At 40.0% G+C, this 16596-nt stretch overlaps 1 protein-coding gene across 1 annotated transcript in view; it reads right to left on the reverse strand.

The window, feature by feature from the left end:
* Positions 1-791: 791 nt before the first annotated feature.
* The window catches only part of kiaa1549lb (KIAA1549-like b), a 71743-nt gene continuing 55938 nt past the window's right edge, over positions 792-16596 (reverse strand). Inside the window, exons 11-22 of the mRNA XM_088004346.1 lie at positions 15705-15868; positions 14579-14614; positions 12910-13100; positions 10925-11055; positions 9759-9883; positions 7414-7649; positions 5699-5831; positions 2816-3187; positions 2635-2729; positions 1938-2086; positions 1686-1837; positions 792-1101 (exon numbers count right to left, since the gene is read on the reverse strand). Coding sequence (XP_087860472.1) covers positions 838-1101; positions 1686-1837; positions 1938-2086; positions 2635-2729; positions 2816-3187; positions 5699-5831; positions 7414-7649; positions 9759-9883; positions 10925-11055; positions 12910-13100; positions 14579-14614; positions 15705-15868 — 2048 coding nt within the window. The 3' untranslated portion in view covers positions 792-837. The remainder of the gene's footprint in view (positions 1102-1685; positions 1838-1937; positions 2087-2634; positions 2730-2815; positions 3188-5698; positions 5832-7413; positions 7650-9758; positions 9884-10924; positions 11056-12909; positions 13101-14578; positions 14615-15704; positions 15869-16596) is intronic.

The raw sequence follows: 16596 nt of genomic DNA on the forward strand, positions 1-16596 counted from the left end.
TATTCAGAGTATTCCCCAAGCCTGCATCCTTTGAAAATACCTTAATTCACCAATAAACCCAGTTTGGTAATCAAATATCTCATCTGGACCTTGCATCATCACGTGCAAACCCAAATAAATCCAGTTGGACTGATTTTAAAATAAGATTTAAAGCAGAAGAAGATTTAAATTGTATTTTGTCCATTTGTTCATTCCCAGTTACCAAACCTTTAAAACAGAACCATCGGATTATCAAGGAAGGTTGCGGTTTGTGTTGCTGATATGCTATTTTCCCTCAGACATGTAAAGAAACTACAGAGAGTAAAGTTAAAAATGAATGTGTTTTTCATTCTGAGATTAATGTCTGAAAGAGTTGATCCCGATCTTGCCCATCTCGTTTAAGCTGATGCTTAATAACAGGCTCGGTTAAGATACACAATGTCCTTAAACTGTACATGCTCATATACACTGTGAGTTATACTTACCCATCTGACAGGAAGAATTTGGTCCTCTCAGTACAGACGATTACATTAATGGATTTTCTCTTATAAGTCCCACTAAGATCCTAATCTGGTCCAGAAAAAAAAAATGTGTTCGACCTTTAGTTTTATCCTACTGATATATCTACATAGATATGTGCATAATTACCTGGGACATCATTGACAGAAAACGGAATCGTCATTTTCTAAACTTAAATCTTTTGAAGTTTCCTTAACTGACGAGCTGACGTACACCGGTTGTGTGCAAAAAGAGGTGGATAATCAGCGATTAAAGATCAGTCTGTCGGAGGGTACAAATGTTAAAAACGGAGCTGAAGAAGCATCACCTTCTGTGCGAAGACCCAAACACGTCTGTATGTTAAAACTCAAAAATGTCATTCTGTTTCTTCGCTAGCTTGGCCACCTCCTGTCTTATAGCCTGCACAAGTGCAGAGGTGGAGAGGCTGCTCAGAGGCATGCTGTCCATGTCCTTCAGCACCTGGGGGAGGCTTTGCTCAGATACTGTGCGAGGGGCAGTGGGCGGCTGCTCCAGTGTCTGGCTGTACTGCAGGGGTAGCCTGGTGGGACTCCCCTGTGGGTATCGAGGATTAGGAAAAGCTTCAGCATACCCAGGTAAGGGTCCCTGAAAACAGAGTGCACAGGAAGGGAAAGGAAAAACACAATCTTAACATATAAGTGTGCAAATCAGTGCATGGCTATGAATTGAAATGAAAAGATTTTTTCCAGAACTTTGTGACTGCTGCCCTGACAAATTAAGTGGAAATACTATAACAAGCCTTCACAGAACAACTCTGCTTTACGCTGAGATAAAACTGTTTCCAGGATGACTCAGTTTACTAATTAGGTGACTGCTGAGGACAGTTTGTTGCACTGGGTTTCATTGTGATTTTTCTTTTGCAAGAAAATATGAATCTTTCAAAAGCTCACAAAAATCACTATTACAGACCTAAATACAAATAAGTATCTATAACAAGCCCTAAAAAGCGATGCTTATGGGCGATCATAGGCCACCAGCATTAGTTTCTAGATGTGCAGAACTTAGAAACACAAAGATGTGCAGCTGTAACTGCAGCAAACAGATGGTGTTCATTCATTCGGGACTGAACAGGAATGCTCATTACACTGATATTATTCTTTTAGTAGGGTTTTTTTTTTTTTTTAAGTGAGCCTTCTTGGGGAACAAACAGGATAAATGGGTTTTCTTACAGAGTCTGTCCACTGCGGCTGGACATCCTCAGGTTCTGGTGGATAGGACATCCAAGAGGGACTGTGGTAGGACGTAGGGGACGTGGGGACAAAATACTCTGAGTACCCTGGCTTTGCAGCGGGGATGGCGTAGACAGCAGTAATAGGGTTTCCTGTTTAAATGAAAACAGTCAATCATTGTTTTGTTTTTTCATCAAAATGCTGCTATTATATAGACTCGATGCAAGCATTTTAAATTCTGAATCACCTTACCTGAGTAGTTTGGGACAGGCTGTTCCGCAGCGATAGATGGAAGTGCTGCGCGTGTGAACGGCCCGTATGGGTTTTTCTCACGTTGACTCCGCATTTCAGCGACAGATATTTCCGAGCTCCTTCCTTTGGGGCCCAAGTCCGAGGTGGAACTAAGTCGAGATATTAGAGAGGCATAAACAAGAAACTGCAGCAGAAAGCCACCACTAGAGGGCGCACACACTCCATGTAAAAAAAAATAAATAAATAATAACATCATTAGTATTCTTGCCATCTCTCTACACACAAGTTCATTATAAAAATTTATAGCAAGGCCTTAAATCACCCTTACCACAACGAATCTCCGTACAGTCCCTGAATATGAATGTTAATGTGATTTTTTTTAAAAAAGGAACATCCAAAAGGTTAGCAAACGAAAGACGGGCATTTGTCTCCACCGGTGTCTGTTTTTGTGTTATCCGTTTTGCTAATCGTTTACGTCTTCCAAATCTTACCAAGCGCCTGTTTAAGGAAAGATTGTTGCGTTTTCCTGTACGAGGTGCCACACATTGGCTTTTGTGTATTGTGGTGAAGCTCGTGCTCCGATTCTTAATCGTCTGTTTTAGTATCTTTGTCATCCGTGTCGTTTTCAGAAAATTTTGAAAACGAACTCCTTTTTTCATTTATGGGTGTCTTCATTTTTTATTTTTATTTTTTTTACCGTCTTAAGGAGGTTCTGTGAGGGGGTCCAGTGCGAGGTGGTAACGGAGGCGGAGAACCCACGGCCATCTCAGGAAGCTGGGTGAAGCGAAAGGCCTTAAACGACAGTGAGAGCTCTTTTGATTAAACAACTTGCTTTTGGATTGGTCACTTGAAAAGACGAAATAGCTTCTCCAACTCACAGGTTTAGGCAGGCTGCACTGATAAATATCTGCTCCGTAAGATGGCACCCAGTGGAGTCCGCCCCGCCCCGAGCTCATGGTGCCCGGAACGCTGCTGACCACGTCTGCGTACGGGAGAGGAGGCGCGGGGCTGTATTGGTCCGGAGGGGGCTGCTGGTGGTGGCCGTGCCTTCCAGATGTGGACTGGCCCCCAGAAGCCAGGCTGAACGCCTCCTCCAGCAGCAGGTGCATCTGCTGTCGCACCTCATCGATGGACGGCTGTGAGCTCAGAGTGGACGTCTCTGAGTGGCCTTTAAGGCCACGGCCGTACATGTACCTATGCGACCCCAGGAGGTGATCAACGTTTGTCTCCTCGATTAGCTCCGGCTCAGTCTGTGAAATATATACACATATATATAATAGATTAGACTCAACTGACTCTTCAAAAACTATGAGAACTGAAGACAAATAGAAAAGCAGTTAAAGATGGTGTTATCCCCACAAAGTGGGCATGTTATTCGTCTGGCACTTTTCAGTGTTTGTTTTGTGTAAAGCATTTAAGATTTTCTAGCAAAAGGTCCAGTCTGGTTTCATCAGACCACATTGCATTCTACTACAAGGTTTCAGACTTTCTTTTTTTTTTTTTTTTTTTTTAGTCAGAACTGGGTGTTTTATTTACAGTAACCCTACTTCTTAGTCTGGACACAATAAAGATGAAGGAGATTGTTGTGAAATACGTCCAGTCCTGAGAAGAAATTCCTGTAGATCCTTAAGGATTGATGATACCCAAACCTTCATTTTGCCACGTTGGATTTACACCACAGAGGAGTTTTTGAAGCCTTCTCCTGATTGATACTTTGTACAATGAGTTTATTTGATATTCCTTTGAAATTTATTTGCTGTTATCAGGATTTGAACCCAACTTGCGATTCAAGTGATTTATTATCACTGGTGACAAAGAGAAGACTGAATACTTTACATTTGTTTTTTGTTTTTTAGCAGGGAAGGGTGTGGGGTGTTGTTTTTTTAAAGGGTGCTTAAATCAAGTATTGTTAAAGACTGAAGTTACATGTGATGTTTTTTTCAACTAATTTGTTTTTCATTTGACGTGTCCAGAGTAACTGCAACATTATAAATACAAATATGTTTTGAAAAGATTGATCATGGTCAAATTTTTATGGGGTGCATACGCTTTTGAGAGCAGTATTTATTGTCCTAATCATTTTTTTTATCTTTTAACATACTTTTTTGTCACTATGTCCATCTATTCAGCAGTCCAGCACAGTGACAAATTTATACAATTTGAGGCTGCCCTACTTCCTGTGCAAAAAGAGGGCAGCCACAGTAGAGCCAGCACAGAGCACCTCATAAATCAGCCCTCCTGAAAAAGGGAAGAGACTTAAATCTGCAGCCAGACCGGTTCCCTTTGTATTCAACAAGGCCAGGACTCATGAAAAAACACAGTGCAAGCCAACACATGGTCATAGAAGTATAAGATTTTTTTTTTTTTTTCCCAGATGGACGTGTCATACTTTCTCTGCAATTCAATCCCCTTGTGATGGTGAGGTGAATGCTTGTCACTGGACCAATGCGAGATTTCTGATGCCATCTTTTGTGTAGGCCAAAAAGAGCCAAAGCACCATCAGTTTGCACAAATGCTCCATTTAACGACGCCTGCACTTTTCTAACGAAATAGAAATTTAGAAAAATGTTTCGAATTTCTGTGACGCTAAAAATATTCTGACTTCAAGACCATAAAAGCGTATTAGACAAACAGCAAAACAGCTGCACATCACCCAGCAATCCTTTATAAATCTTTACATTTAATTATAAATTGCCCGTTTGTCTGTTCACAGTTTGCAGAACACTTCAAACCACTCTTGAGCAGAACAGGTCTGATGCATAGCTCTGTTTGTACACCGGGTCTCACAGTAAAGAGAGAGGGATTTCACAGTGTCCTCACAATCCTTATAATGAAGCCCTAGGCGAAAATTCAACCTGTAAGACTCTTCCGGCATCACCTATCACCACGCCTTCACCCCAGCCAATCAGGACGCACCACCTCTCTACCTCGATCCAATCAACTGGCAAGAGCTCCTTCAAAAAGGCGAAGCAACCACTGGATCCACCCGCTTCAGCTGTGTTTCAACCCACCTCCTCCCCCGTTTCCACCACCAGCCTCCCAGACGCCTCCAGGTCCCCTCAACCCTCCTCTCTCCAAGCTCCGCTCCACCACCAGTGACCGGCCCCGGGGGAAGACCTACCTGAGCTTCATTCGAGCCGATCATTCAAGCTTGCTGCGATTCTCAGCACGCACGCCAAATTCTCGGTCCAATAAAATTGTCTAACTGCTGTTTCTCTCTCTGTGTGAGTTTCTACAGATTGAAATCAAGGTTCCCATTTAATTGCATATGTTACAGTTGTGGAGCCGACTTTTTTTTAGCGTTGCCCAGTTACTTGATCTGTGGAATTTGGTCACATTTTCTTTTAGAAAAACAAAATTAGAACTTATGTTACATTTCTGCAACAAGAGTCTGCATTTCCTAAAGGTCTTGGCATTTGCCAAAGTTGGAGTATAATTAATCCAAAGTCTCTGTTAACTACACCTGTACAGTATAAAATTTCTCTGCCAATATCTTCACCAATGTCCAAGCTCTTCTGCACAAGTGTTGTTGTCCAGAAAGGTTTTGGGAAGTTTGCAACTGTAAGCCCTAATGAGAGGAACTGTGCATTTAAGTTAGCTTTCACATTGGCCATTAAAACAACACATTTCTTTAATGTGTAATTTTTTTCATCACTCCTTTAAGCTATAGCTATGGGAAACAAAAAAAAAATGCCTTTGAGCTGCTAACTGGCTGATTAGGTTGGGTCGAAACGGTTGGTGGGTGTTGACATGGGACTCACATCGTAGCCGCTGTTGCGGATGCCTCTTCTGGGCCTCTCTCTCATTACAAGGAGGTCCATCTCAGTTCCTCCGGGACTTGGACTGCTTAGGCTTTGTCTGCTGCGATAGGCCATCTGTCCGACCTGGGAATGCCTGCCAATTAGAGTAAACCGAGTGAGCGCAACACAAATCAAACCTGCAGCAAAGCAATTCTTTACTCAAAGCGTTCGAATTATTCGGTCAGCCTTTCGTGTGCCTTCAGCAGAAGAAGCAGAAGATGAACCTCGTCGGTTTGTTGCTTGAGGCACGACGAACAAGGCGAGGAAAATAATTGGACTCCTGTTTGAAAGGGCTGGCGCTGACAAAGAAGGTGTTAAATTTGAAGAGGACAAAGATAAAAATAAAAATGTTGGTCACACATTAGTGAACAACTACAAGAGTTTTAGATTTTATTATTCTTTTTATCTCTTAATATAGTCAGTGTGTGTCATTACACACCATATTAGGGAAAATATTATTAACAGATACCAAGATGCATGTCAGTAGAGGTGGGCAGATCAATCCAAAGTATCAATAATATCAATATCAGTATCACATTGATGCTAGTGTGGTAAGCAACACTGGTTTTTATTTGTAAAAAATAAAAATAAAAAAATGTGGGAACAATGTATGATTTTCATTCCAACTCACAATTATGTGGCAAAAAACAATTAAAGTTTGTGGCTATATTTTGGTAAGTTATTTGAAAATAATAGTGCCGGAAAGTGTAGATGTACGTTTTTTATTATTATTATTATTTGAAAGTAACAAGAGATTGTGACCATAAAAACCTTGGACAGAATCACATTGGCAGAGTTCACCAGCTCCCAGAACCAGATTTGGCTCTGGTGGCATGAGCACTGAATGGCCCACGGCAAGGTCCCAGCATGCCGTGGAAAAGATAGTAATTCCCTTTTCCAAGTCCAAAAAGTCCATTAAGGTTTGTTGGGCAAGATGTAAAATCTGGTAGATTTAAAAAAACAAATAAAATGAAATAAAAAAAATAGTGACTATGTTTTATATCCATGTTTCCCTTTATATATTTCACAGGGAACAGAAGGAATCCACTGATGCAGCAAATTACAAATCAGTCACTGTGTGGTAGAACGATGAAACAGATGCCAAAGTGATGAAGATGGATCTGTGGTGAAGTGAAATTTATATCATTATTGACACATATTGAACTGTGTCATAACTCAAAGCAGAAGGACTAGAAGCATCCAAAAAGATAATTTTGTGCAAGATGAGCTGAGGGCACCGTCCAGACAAAGAGGGAGACGGATACAAATATGATTATGTTTCTGAGAGTAAACCATAACAACCACAACCGTATTTCTGGGAAAATGAGATGGCCTCAGGAAACGTCCCCAGTCCAGACCTGGAGGATTTTGTATTCTCAGAAAGATAAAAGTCCTAGTGAATCTGGTTGAATTTATTTCTCCTAAAAGGAATGGGGGGAAAAAATGTCCATTCAAAGGTGACATGCAATTGCAAGATAAGTTTCTGGGTGAAAGACATACCAATATATCCTAGAAAGCTGTTATCTCCTGGGTGAAGAACCGAGCGTCGATGAATGAGACAGCCTGATATAAAGAGCCGAAACTTTCTGACAGCAACGAAACAGATTTTGCAAAAATCTGCCGGCAAAAAGCCTCTATGTATCAAAATACATCTACTCCATCTAGTCTGCTCTTACCTTCTGTGAGACTTGACGAATGTGGACCCTCGTTCGTCGTCCGGCTCCAGAGGTCTGCCATGCTCACCGACTTCCCTCTCATAGTCGCTCCGTTGTTTAAGCACCAGGGCTCGACCTCCGCCGCTGCTGCTGCCGTTGGTGGATGGGAAATCGTAATAGCCTTTCTTCTTAGCTTTTAGCCTCAGCTTGTTTCTGTAGTGCTCAATGTCTGATTTCTGCTTCAAAGCCAAGTTGACCTGGAGAGCCGACAGACCAACAAGTGCAACTGAACACAAGGTGATCAAAACTTAAAAATGCGAAGAGTATTCATCTTGATTCTTCTGGTACAGATTGTGGGTTGAATATGATTTAAATTAAATTAAAGAAGTGCATTTTCTCTTGTTAAACAAAGGAAGTTATGGCATGGTGATGCTACTTAATAGTTTTTTCAGTGAGACAATTAAGCCTCTGCATTTGTTTTGACACGTAGCAATTGGATTAGGCAGCTACCACAATGCAAACACAACAAATAAAGTCAAACGTATTCAAAGTGAAAGGAAATCATACAGTCTGTCTTCTCCAATGACAAAACAAGAAAATCAAAGTGATAATGAGGATATCCGGAGTCTTATCCATTGTGAGCAGCAGGAATGTGTGTCGATCAGCATAAAGAGTGAACGACTTTGGAGCCACTCCTGGTGAATTGTTATTAAAATATTATCTCTGATAAAGAAATCTTATATTCCAACGGTGTGTGGAAAGGTAAATTATCTTCTAATATCTGCCATGAGAGAAATGCTTGGCGAGAGCAAACACGCAAGTTCATGGCAGGGTGAGAAGGGTTTTTCATAAGGCTTACGTAATGAAAGAAGAGATTAAATTTAAAGTATTAAAGCGGCGTAAAACAGCTGATTCGGAGTATCCAAAATAACCAGAGACTTTTAAAGTGATGGCGCTTCAGGGTTTCCAGAGGCATGGGAATTCTCTGTTGGGTAATCTAATTAAACAATGAGCTACAACATAATTTCTAAAATGTATAGTAGGTTCAGTTCAAAATAAGCAATTTTCACAGAGTAAAATCCACAATAGTGTTGAGCAATGGAAATTACCACAGAGGTTTGACAAAGTAAAGAAAGAAGTGAAATACCTGGAAGAAAGATTCAAATATGTCCTTTACATATATCCAGGTAGCTCCGGCCATTGTAATACTACCACTGTGTAAGACTGTTAGCATAATGTTAAGTTTCTAAGATGCAGTGTTGAGTTTTAACAGATGGTCACACATTCAAAATATTTCCTGCGTCTTGCATCAGTCCACAGAATAGTTTTTTGGAAAATTGGGAACAAGCATTAATGTTCCTTCTGGACATAATTGCTGTTTTTCCCAGTCTCTTTTTCATTTATAAAAAGTTTTCCATAATGGAGACAAGAGAGTTAAACAGTTTTTACAATATTTCGGGGAAAAATAAAAATAAACTGGAAGCATATATATATAAGCCGCTGGCATCTCCGCCGCTCTTGGTTTTCCACAAGGACTAAATCTGAAATTAAAGACGCAGCCCTGCGTCTCCAACGCCGAACCATGGACTCGTTCAGGCCGAGCAGCGGGTCTATTTCCCTCCTGTACTGCCAGATCTTTAGCCCTCAGCTTAAAAGCTGCATCATATGAGTTTGAATACATTTCTCCGTCATGCCTGCTGCTAGCATGTGCTTGTTCTAAATGAAAATTAGCGCGTTCTTCTTTGATTTCCAATTTTGACTTCCAGTGATTCACTTCCAGCTAAAGAGCCCCCTGGTGGTGGAAGAAAAATCCTCAGAAAAGCCGTATGGTTCAAAGCGTGGGAACAAAGTAGCGGCTTTCAGTCCGAGAAATACGGTAGTTGTTATTGGAGTATTGGTCTTCACATGGGAAGTTTTGCCACTTTTCCACGTTGTCTTTATTTATGGATAGTCATTCTCACTGTGGGTAGATGGAAACCAAAATCCTACAAAAACTTATTTGTAACTCAATTCAGACTAAAAGACTTTAATCAATTTATTTCTCTTCTGTGTTTTCATTTAGATCAGGACATAATTTGATGCTGTTCAGGCTACTTCAGGCAGTTTCTATTACAGTCATTTCCTGGTTCTAGAAGAGTGAACAAGATGTGGCCATTCATACTGAAGTTAAAAAAAAATATGGTTGATCTCAGTGATTTCATACTAAGAATATCTTTTTGTGACATAAAAATTTGTTTGATGATTCAAACCATTCAAGTGCGACAAAAAAGAGAGAGAAATCTGTTTTACAGCACCATGTCTCCAAGTAACGTTCTTGCTCAATAAAAACCAACATCTCTCTAAGTGTAGATGTGGGTGTAAATCACCTCTCCGTTGACGATGGCCGAGTCCTGGCTGCGGTCGGAGGATGCAGGGTGGGAGCAATTTGTCTGTGCAGTTACAGGCTTTATGGAAATGAGCTGCAGGGAGCCAGAAGATGTGTCGTATGGATCTGAAGACAAGAGGAGAAGTTTACAAACAAAGAGACAGCAAATACCAATAATCATTACCGTATCAATCAAATGGGGGGAGAGTTGTCATCCCGCCTGTCTGGCCGCCCTCTTCCCTTACTTCCATCCCCTCCCCCCCCAAAAAAAGAAGAATGTGAACCATCAGTTTCTGAATTGTATCACACAAAAGTCATCTGTCTCAGTAAATGAAGTTGTAGATAGCAACAATAGATCACAAGGACAGCTTTGGCTTCCAGTGTTGTGGTAATGCATCTGTGTGATAAATGAAAGAAACTGACTCTGCACTTTTGTCCGTTATCCAGCGTCAGAAAAAAAAAAAAGAAAAAAGAAACGGACTGAGTTCCAGTTTCGCCGAACTCAGCTGTTGAATTATTCAAATCTAGCTGTTAGGAAAATCAGAATCTGACAAATTTGATCAAATTTACAAGCAGAGAGATGGAACTGGAGGAATTTTTACTCGTGTCCGCCACATTTGGAGCACTTAGCCTCAGAACAGGGGACAGAACAAGACATTATTCAAAGTAGAACAAAATTTAATGGAACAACGAGTTATGAGATTTCACAAGGTATTTCTGGACTTATAAGAGTTGAGTATTAGACCGTGTGTGTGTGTGTGTGTGTGTGTGTGTGTGTGTGCGTGTGTGTGTGTGTGTGTGTGTGTGTGTGTGTGTGTGTGTGTGTGTGCGCTCATCTTGGTTTGTCACAGTACCCAGCAGTCAAACACACCATAACGTCTCAGCAAAGTGTCTGTCTCATGCATATTCATTTGGTCCATCTCCACCTACTGCTGGGGGGTTGGAGGGGGAGTGGTTACCTTTCTGACAACCAAAAAGCTGCAGTGCCAGTGCATTCCTTTTAACTGACCCGTTGTACGATGGAAAACCTTAGACAGTGCAAACATCTTTATCCAAAAAGGGAAAAGATATATTTTTTGCTTTGCTTTTTCTTTTAAGCTCTTGACCTTGCCAGCGAAGAAGCGGTAAAATGACTCGTTTGTATTTGCATCTACGTGCGACTCTCACCGTCCCTCCTGCGGGCCTCCTCCTTTGTCGATTTCTGCTGCGCTGTGACTTTCGGCACCGTCAGGCCCCTCTTAGAATTCAGCTTCTCTGATTCGTCGCTGATGACGGAACCGTCTTCACTTGGCAACTTGCTGCAAGTAACCATAGCAACAGGAAAGGCGGTTAAGTTCCCAGGAAGCTGGGCTGGCAGCCAGGTTATGTCATCCCTTCCTTTTTTACAACCTCACCTTTTCCCTGATATCCACTAAAGCTCTTGTCCATTAACTATAATGTGTTTATCAAAATTAAATAAATATCCAAACCATTATGCATGTTTAAAGAATACTTCTTGCACGGCCAAGCTGTCTTGCTGGACGTAAGCTAAATAGCATGAAACAGAAAAATCTCTATTACACAAATATTTTGCTTGTAGTGTTTAAAAAACGTTGGTGGAGCTAAATATCATTTCACTTGTGTCAAATTCATTTATCTTAGGTATGTTTTTATAAACAACAACAAAAATGTAAAATAAGAAAATTATCTCCAAATTACACCGTTGTTACCACATTTGTCAGGCAGAAAGCAAGCAGTGAGAGGGTATGGAGAATGCAGCAAATGTCCTGACGTTGGCATTTGAACCCTGCCTGTGTCAAAGACCAGGAACTTCCCACTGTATATTAATTACTCATTTATGGAGAAACAAACAAATCCTGGAATAAAAGTAGGAGAAAAAATAAAAAACAATTTCAACATTTTTAAAAGCCTTAGAGATTATGACATTTATTACTCTGAGAAAATTGCAAAAAATTCTGTAATTTCTTTGAAGAAATATGTCAGAAAATGACAGCGAGTTCAAGATTTGCTTTTTTTAAACCGCATTTCGTACTGTATGGTTGAGCATATGTTTATAACAATGTGTATTCATGTCTAAAATGTGCCACGACTGCTTCGCAGATTAACTGTGCTGTTGCTGTGTTCATGCTTGTTCCCATGACTTCAAACACTGTAGTGTTTGCTGGACTTAGAGCTAATCAGTCCTTAGCTGAAAAAAAACAAAAAAACTATAAGACTGCCTGTGAGATCAAAGAATCATGTTCTAACCCCTAACAGTCTGTTAAAATTGATAACAGCAATGAAAAACTCTAAAGCAGGCAATGCTGCAAAGAGAAAGACACAAAGAAGTGTTAATCTAACAGAGGCGTGTAGTTCACTTTCACTGAAAGAAAATTGTGATTAGAAGACAAATGAAGTGCAGGATTTTGTATCCACCAAGTATGAATGCATGGATTTTTATTGTTTTTTTACTAGCATGTTTGTCAAATATTGTAGCTGAAATCTGGTGTAATTTTAAATAAAACCGAAAAAGGAAATTAAGAAACTTTAACGTATCATCTGAGCAACCTGGTATCAACAGCTGCTGCTTGAGAAAAACAAAATTGATCAATTTGAATTAAATAAAAACCTATCAACCTCTTAATATCAACCATACTAAACAATAAATAAATAATATTCGGTGAACTTTGAGTTCTCATTTTTATTACTAATCTTAAATGGGGCACCCCCTGTTGGGGGGGCAATAAGCAGCTGTATACATTTGCTAAACCCCTAACAAATCTCTTTCTGAGTGGCAAAATGTATTTCTCTATTTATCTGTTTTTTATTAGTTTATTTATTCATTTATTCTTAATATCTGTCTCACAATACCATTCTCTTCCATCAACAATACCAGAATCACAAATTTAGGAAAAAGGGAGGAGAAAGACAGGAAAGACATGCAACAAACAGCCTGAGACAGGGAACCAAACCCCCAGACGACCACGTAGAGAAATACAGCCTCTGCAAAGTGTGCGAGTACCACCCATCAACCCTGCTCCATCTCTTTTTCCCAGAATGCTAAACCAAAGCTGTTGATATAATATTCAACATTATAGCTTTGACACAGTTTTGGAAAATAAAAGGGTAACAGAGATCATAGCTCGAAGAGAGGAACAGCGGGAGTATCTTACCTTTTGTGTTTGTCAGCAGTGTGACTTTTTTTGTTGGCTGTCCCGTCTTGTTGCAGTGCCTTTTCTAGCGACAGTGATGTGTCCCGGATTTGTAGGGACATCACTAAAGTGTCCTGACTGACAGGCAGCGTCTCCTCATCTCCTCCCTGCTGGCCCAGGTGCTGCTTGGCATAGTCAAATCCCTGGACTGGCTGATGGACGTGTTAGGCAGGAATAAAGAGTGACAGGAGAGAGTTTTTTATAACTAATTTCCCCCCTTCTGCTCAGAAAATGCAGTTCGGTGTAAAAAATGCAAAGATATGTATGAGTCCGCCGCAAGATTCGCACAGACAAGCATCTCGGCATAGTTGCCGAGTACAACCTTAAAAGTCAGAGGGATTTAAAAAGCGGAACTGGGATTACCGCACGTCACGCCTTTGAATAGATAAGCACAGATTTAACTGTGACTCTTCTTCATGTTCTTCCTGTCTCTGGTTAAATAATAAATACCAAACAGCAGCAGTCAACAAGATGAGATACACTGGTCTTTGTGGAAACCCACTGATTAAGCTCAGCAGAATGCAAGAGAAGATAAAAGTGTAAAACCAAGTTTGTGTAAAATGTGGCATCGGTATGCTTATGAATAGAAGACCACTCACGCAAATATATGCTGAAAAATTTACGACTGCTGTCATCTCGGAGTCATAAATTGTCTGACACACATCACTGCCCGAGAGCAGCCGGGCCAGACTGCAAAATCAATGTGTTATACTCCCGTTGAACGTTCATCTTCTTTAGCACACTCTCACACACACACTCTGAGAGTTTTATTGAAAGTGCTGCTGTTGCTAGTCTTTAAAGAGGAAGCACTAACAAGTAAGCATGATGAAAGGGTTCGGTTTGCACATTCCGTACTGCGGAGGGCTTGATGCGAGGGTCTTTATAAAATTTTAGGAGTCACTATCTTTGAGCATTTTTTTCAGGAGCTTTCCTTTGCTTCCATATTCCTTAGTAGCAAGTATTCACGGTGACCTCTGAAAATGAAATAAGTCAAATATCCTGGCAGACCACACGTGATGGTTAATGAAAATGATTTTAGTGGTCTCTGTTTTATAAAACGAGATAACAGGAGCTTCCTCTGTGCGTGTGATAACTGCTCCGTAGTTAGAATCTGATCACCGCTTTGGTTGAAATGCATAAGATTTTACTGCACTATGAACAAATCAACAGAGAAAGCGATGGGATCTGCCGTTAGCTACACTCTGCATTTTAATTTGTCTGCTCCGATATATTCAAAGACCAAAACAAGATAAACAAGTGTATCATCTCAATGTGAAAGCACTATAAGTATTTGCATGTACTCAGGCAGAAAAGATCTTTCTGCTTAAAACAGCCTGCATAACACCGTTGCTCTATAAGGCCTAACCTTTTAAATCCTGCTACCTAGAGACAGCTACAATAAGAAGAAAGGACAATATTAGCCTTGCTTCCCAGAAAATTACTTTTTGAAAGCGTTGTTACTCTGAAGTGCTGTTATATCCTTGGTTTTCATCAGCACAGCTGGATTTACTGAATTATATCAGCAGTCTTCTCTGAACAGAATCCCATTCAAATCCCACGGCAGGCTCAGCAGAGCTTTGGAAATAAAAACACAGATTACTAATCAGAAGAATTACAGAGAAATAGATACCTGGTGATAATAGCTCACATCCCTCCGATACGCCATCTGAAAACACAAAGGAGGCTGTTAAAAAAGGTGCAAAGCGAGATCTAAGTTTGGCTACCAGATTATCTGAGATTCTCCCAAATAAAGACTGAAAGGATTAAAAGAGTTTAGGTAATTGGGTTTGGGTTATTTGGTTCAATCATATTAACTGTCATGTGCGACACCGGGAACTATTTTAAAAAGTAATAAATGAGAAAAGTGAGAACAAGCTTGCTAAGAATCCAACCAAAATTTTTACAGGAGAGTGATGTAGTTACATTTGGAGTGGCAAACCAGTGCATTAACACACTGCGCAGTATCCAAACAATAACAAAATAGCTGACAGAAAAGGGTACAATTTACACTCATGAAGTCATGAAGTCATGAAGTCATGAAGTAAGATATATGTGATGATTCATCAACTGAGGAGGAGAAAGTCAAGATAAATGTTGTGTAAGAGCAGCAACTTGGAGATTTAACAAATCGAGGGATTTATAGACATCCTGTGGTGAGTCCAGTGTAATCACGGTTCACCACAGTAGTGAAGGTGACAATATCTTCAATTCGAAAATCTAACCAACGTTGTTTCCCTGATGTGGTTGACTGTCAGCCAGCACTGTCATTTCTGCCAATAATTGTGCTAGCAGAATAGCCTAAATTATATTGGTGGGTCAAGGAGCGATGGTGCAACTCAAACTGAGAGCTTGAGGAATAAAAAGTCTCTTCAAATGAATGTTACACATGTCATGGATGGACAGGAAGGTCAACTGGTCAGACAGCATCTGTGACGTCAAATATTATCTCCATCACTTGGCTCAGACACACAGGAAAAAAAAACAAAAAAAAAGACTCATTACTGCAGATATTTATTATAGGTAAACATGCCCAAGGAGGTTTGGAGAAATCATTTAGTGTGGTATTTAATAATATGATCCATGAACTGTAGATGTTTTACATTGACACACAAAGCACAAAAACACAATAAAAGAGCACATTTTCTTAGCTGATTAACTTTATACTAACAAACAACAAATAATTATAATATTTAGCGAGCATGGAAATTGAACTAACTGCACAGCTAAAGCTAAAGGACTGATAGAGGGAAACTTACCTTGGCTCTGGGATTGAGGTTACCAATGGCGTCAGCTTTAAAGTCGTTCTTGTTCTTTTTGCACAGCACAGCTGTGATGATGATAATGATGAGTGTTACCACTGAGATCGGGGCCAAAACTGCAGCAATAATCCAGAGGTTATTTGGAGGGTTCTTGACCACAGCTGAAAAAGCAGAAAGATGTTTCGCCGTTTCTTAATTAAGTAGACCATATATATATATATATATATATATATATATATATATATATATATATATATATATATATATATATATATATATATATATATATATATATATATATATCACTGCCATGTTGTAGCATGAAATATTCATACAGAAATATGTTACACAGGAAGATTTTTGTTAAAGTATTATTTACAGCTTTTTTTTATTTCAGTACTATGCACAAATATGTACTAAATGTTTTTCTGAACATGGCTGCTTAAGACAAAATAAAATATGGCAGCCTACCAGGAACAACCACTGACTGCTATCTTCATCTTCCTGCCCTGCCAACACTAGTAAATTCGCCTTCTTCAGTGTTGGAATTGAACAGCCTCAGAATGACTTCGTCACACACTTCCTCAGTCTCTCTTTCATTTTCTCTCTTTCGTCTCAAGTCAAACATCCATATTATTGGCCGCATCACTGTCGCCACAGCATTTTCAAAACGTGTGAAAAAAGCAGTGGCTTCTAGTCTGGACATTACAGTAGCTGCAAAGATTATATAAGGGTAGAGATTTTAAAGCAATAAAAGACGACATTCTAAAACATGCAGAATCATTAGTCGCCCTCGCCAAGTGACATCGTGCAGCTCAATCTGATATACAGAGGCCCTGATTCAGCTATTGTAGGCTACGATCTATGAGAAAAAGCTGCGTGTGCGCAC

The sequence above is a fragment of the Poecilia mexicana genome, unplaced genomic scaffold, assembly GCF_051168715.1.
Source record: "Poecilia mexicana isolate PSO_F unplaced genomic scaffold, ASM5116871v1 scaffold_3, whole genome shotgun sequence".
NCBI lineage: Eukaryota > Metazoa > Chordata > Actinopteri > Cyprinodontiformes > Poeciliidae > Poecilia > Poecilia mexicana.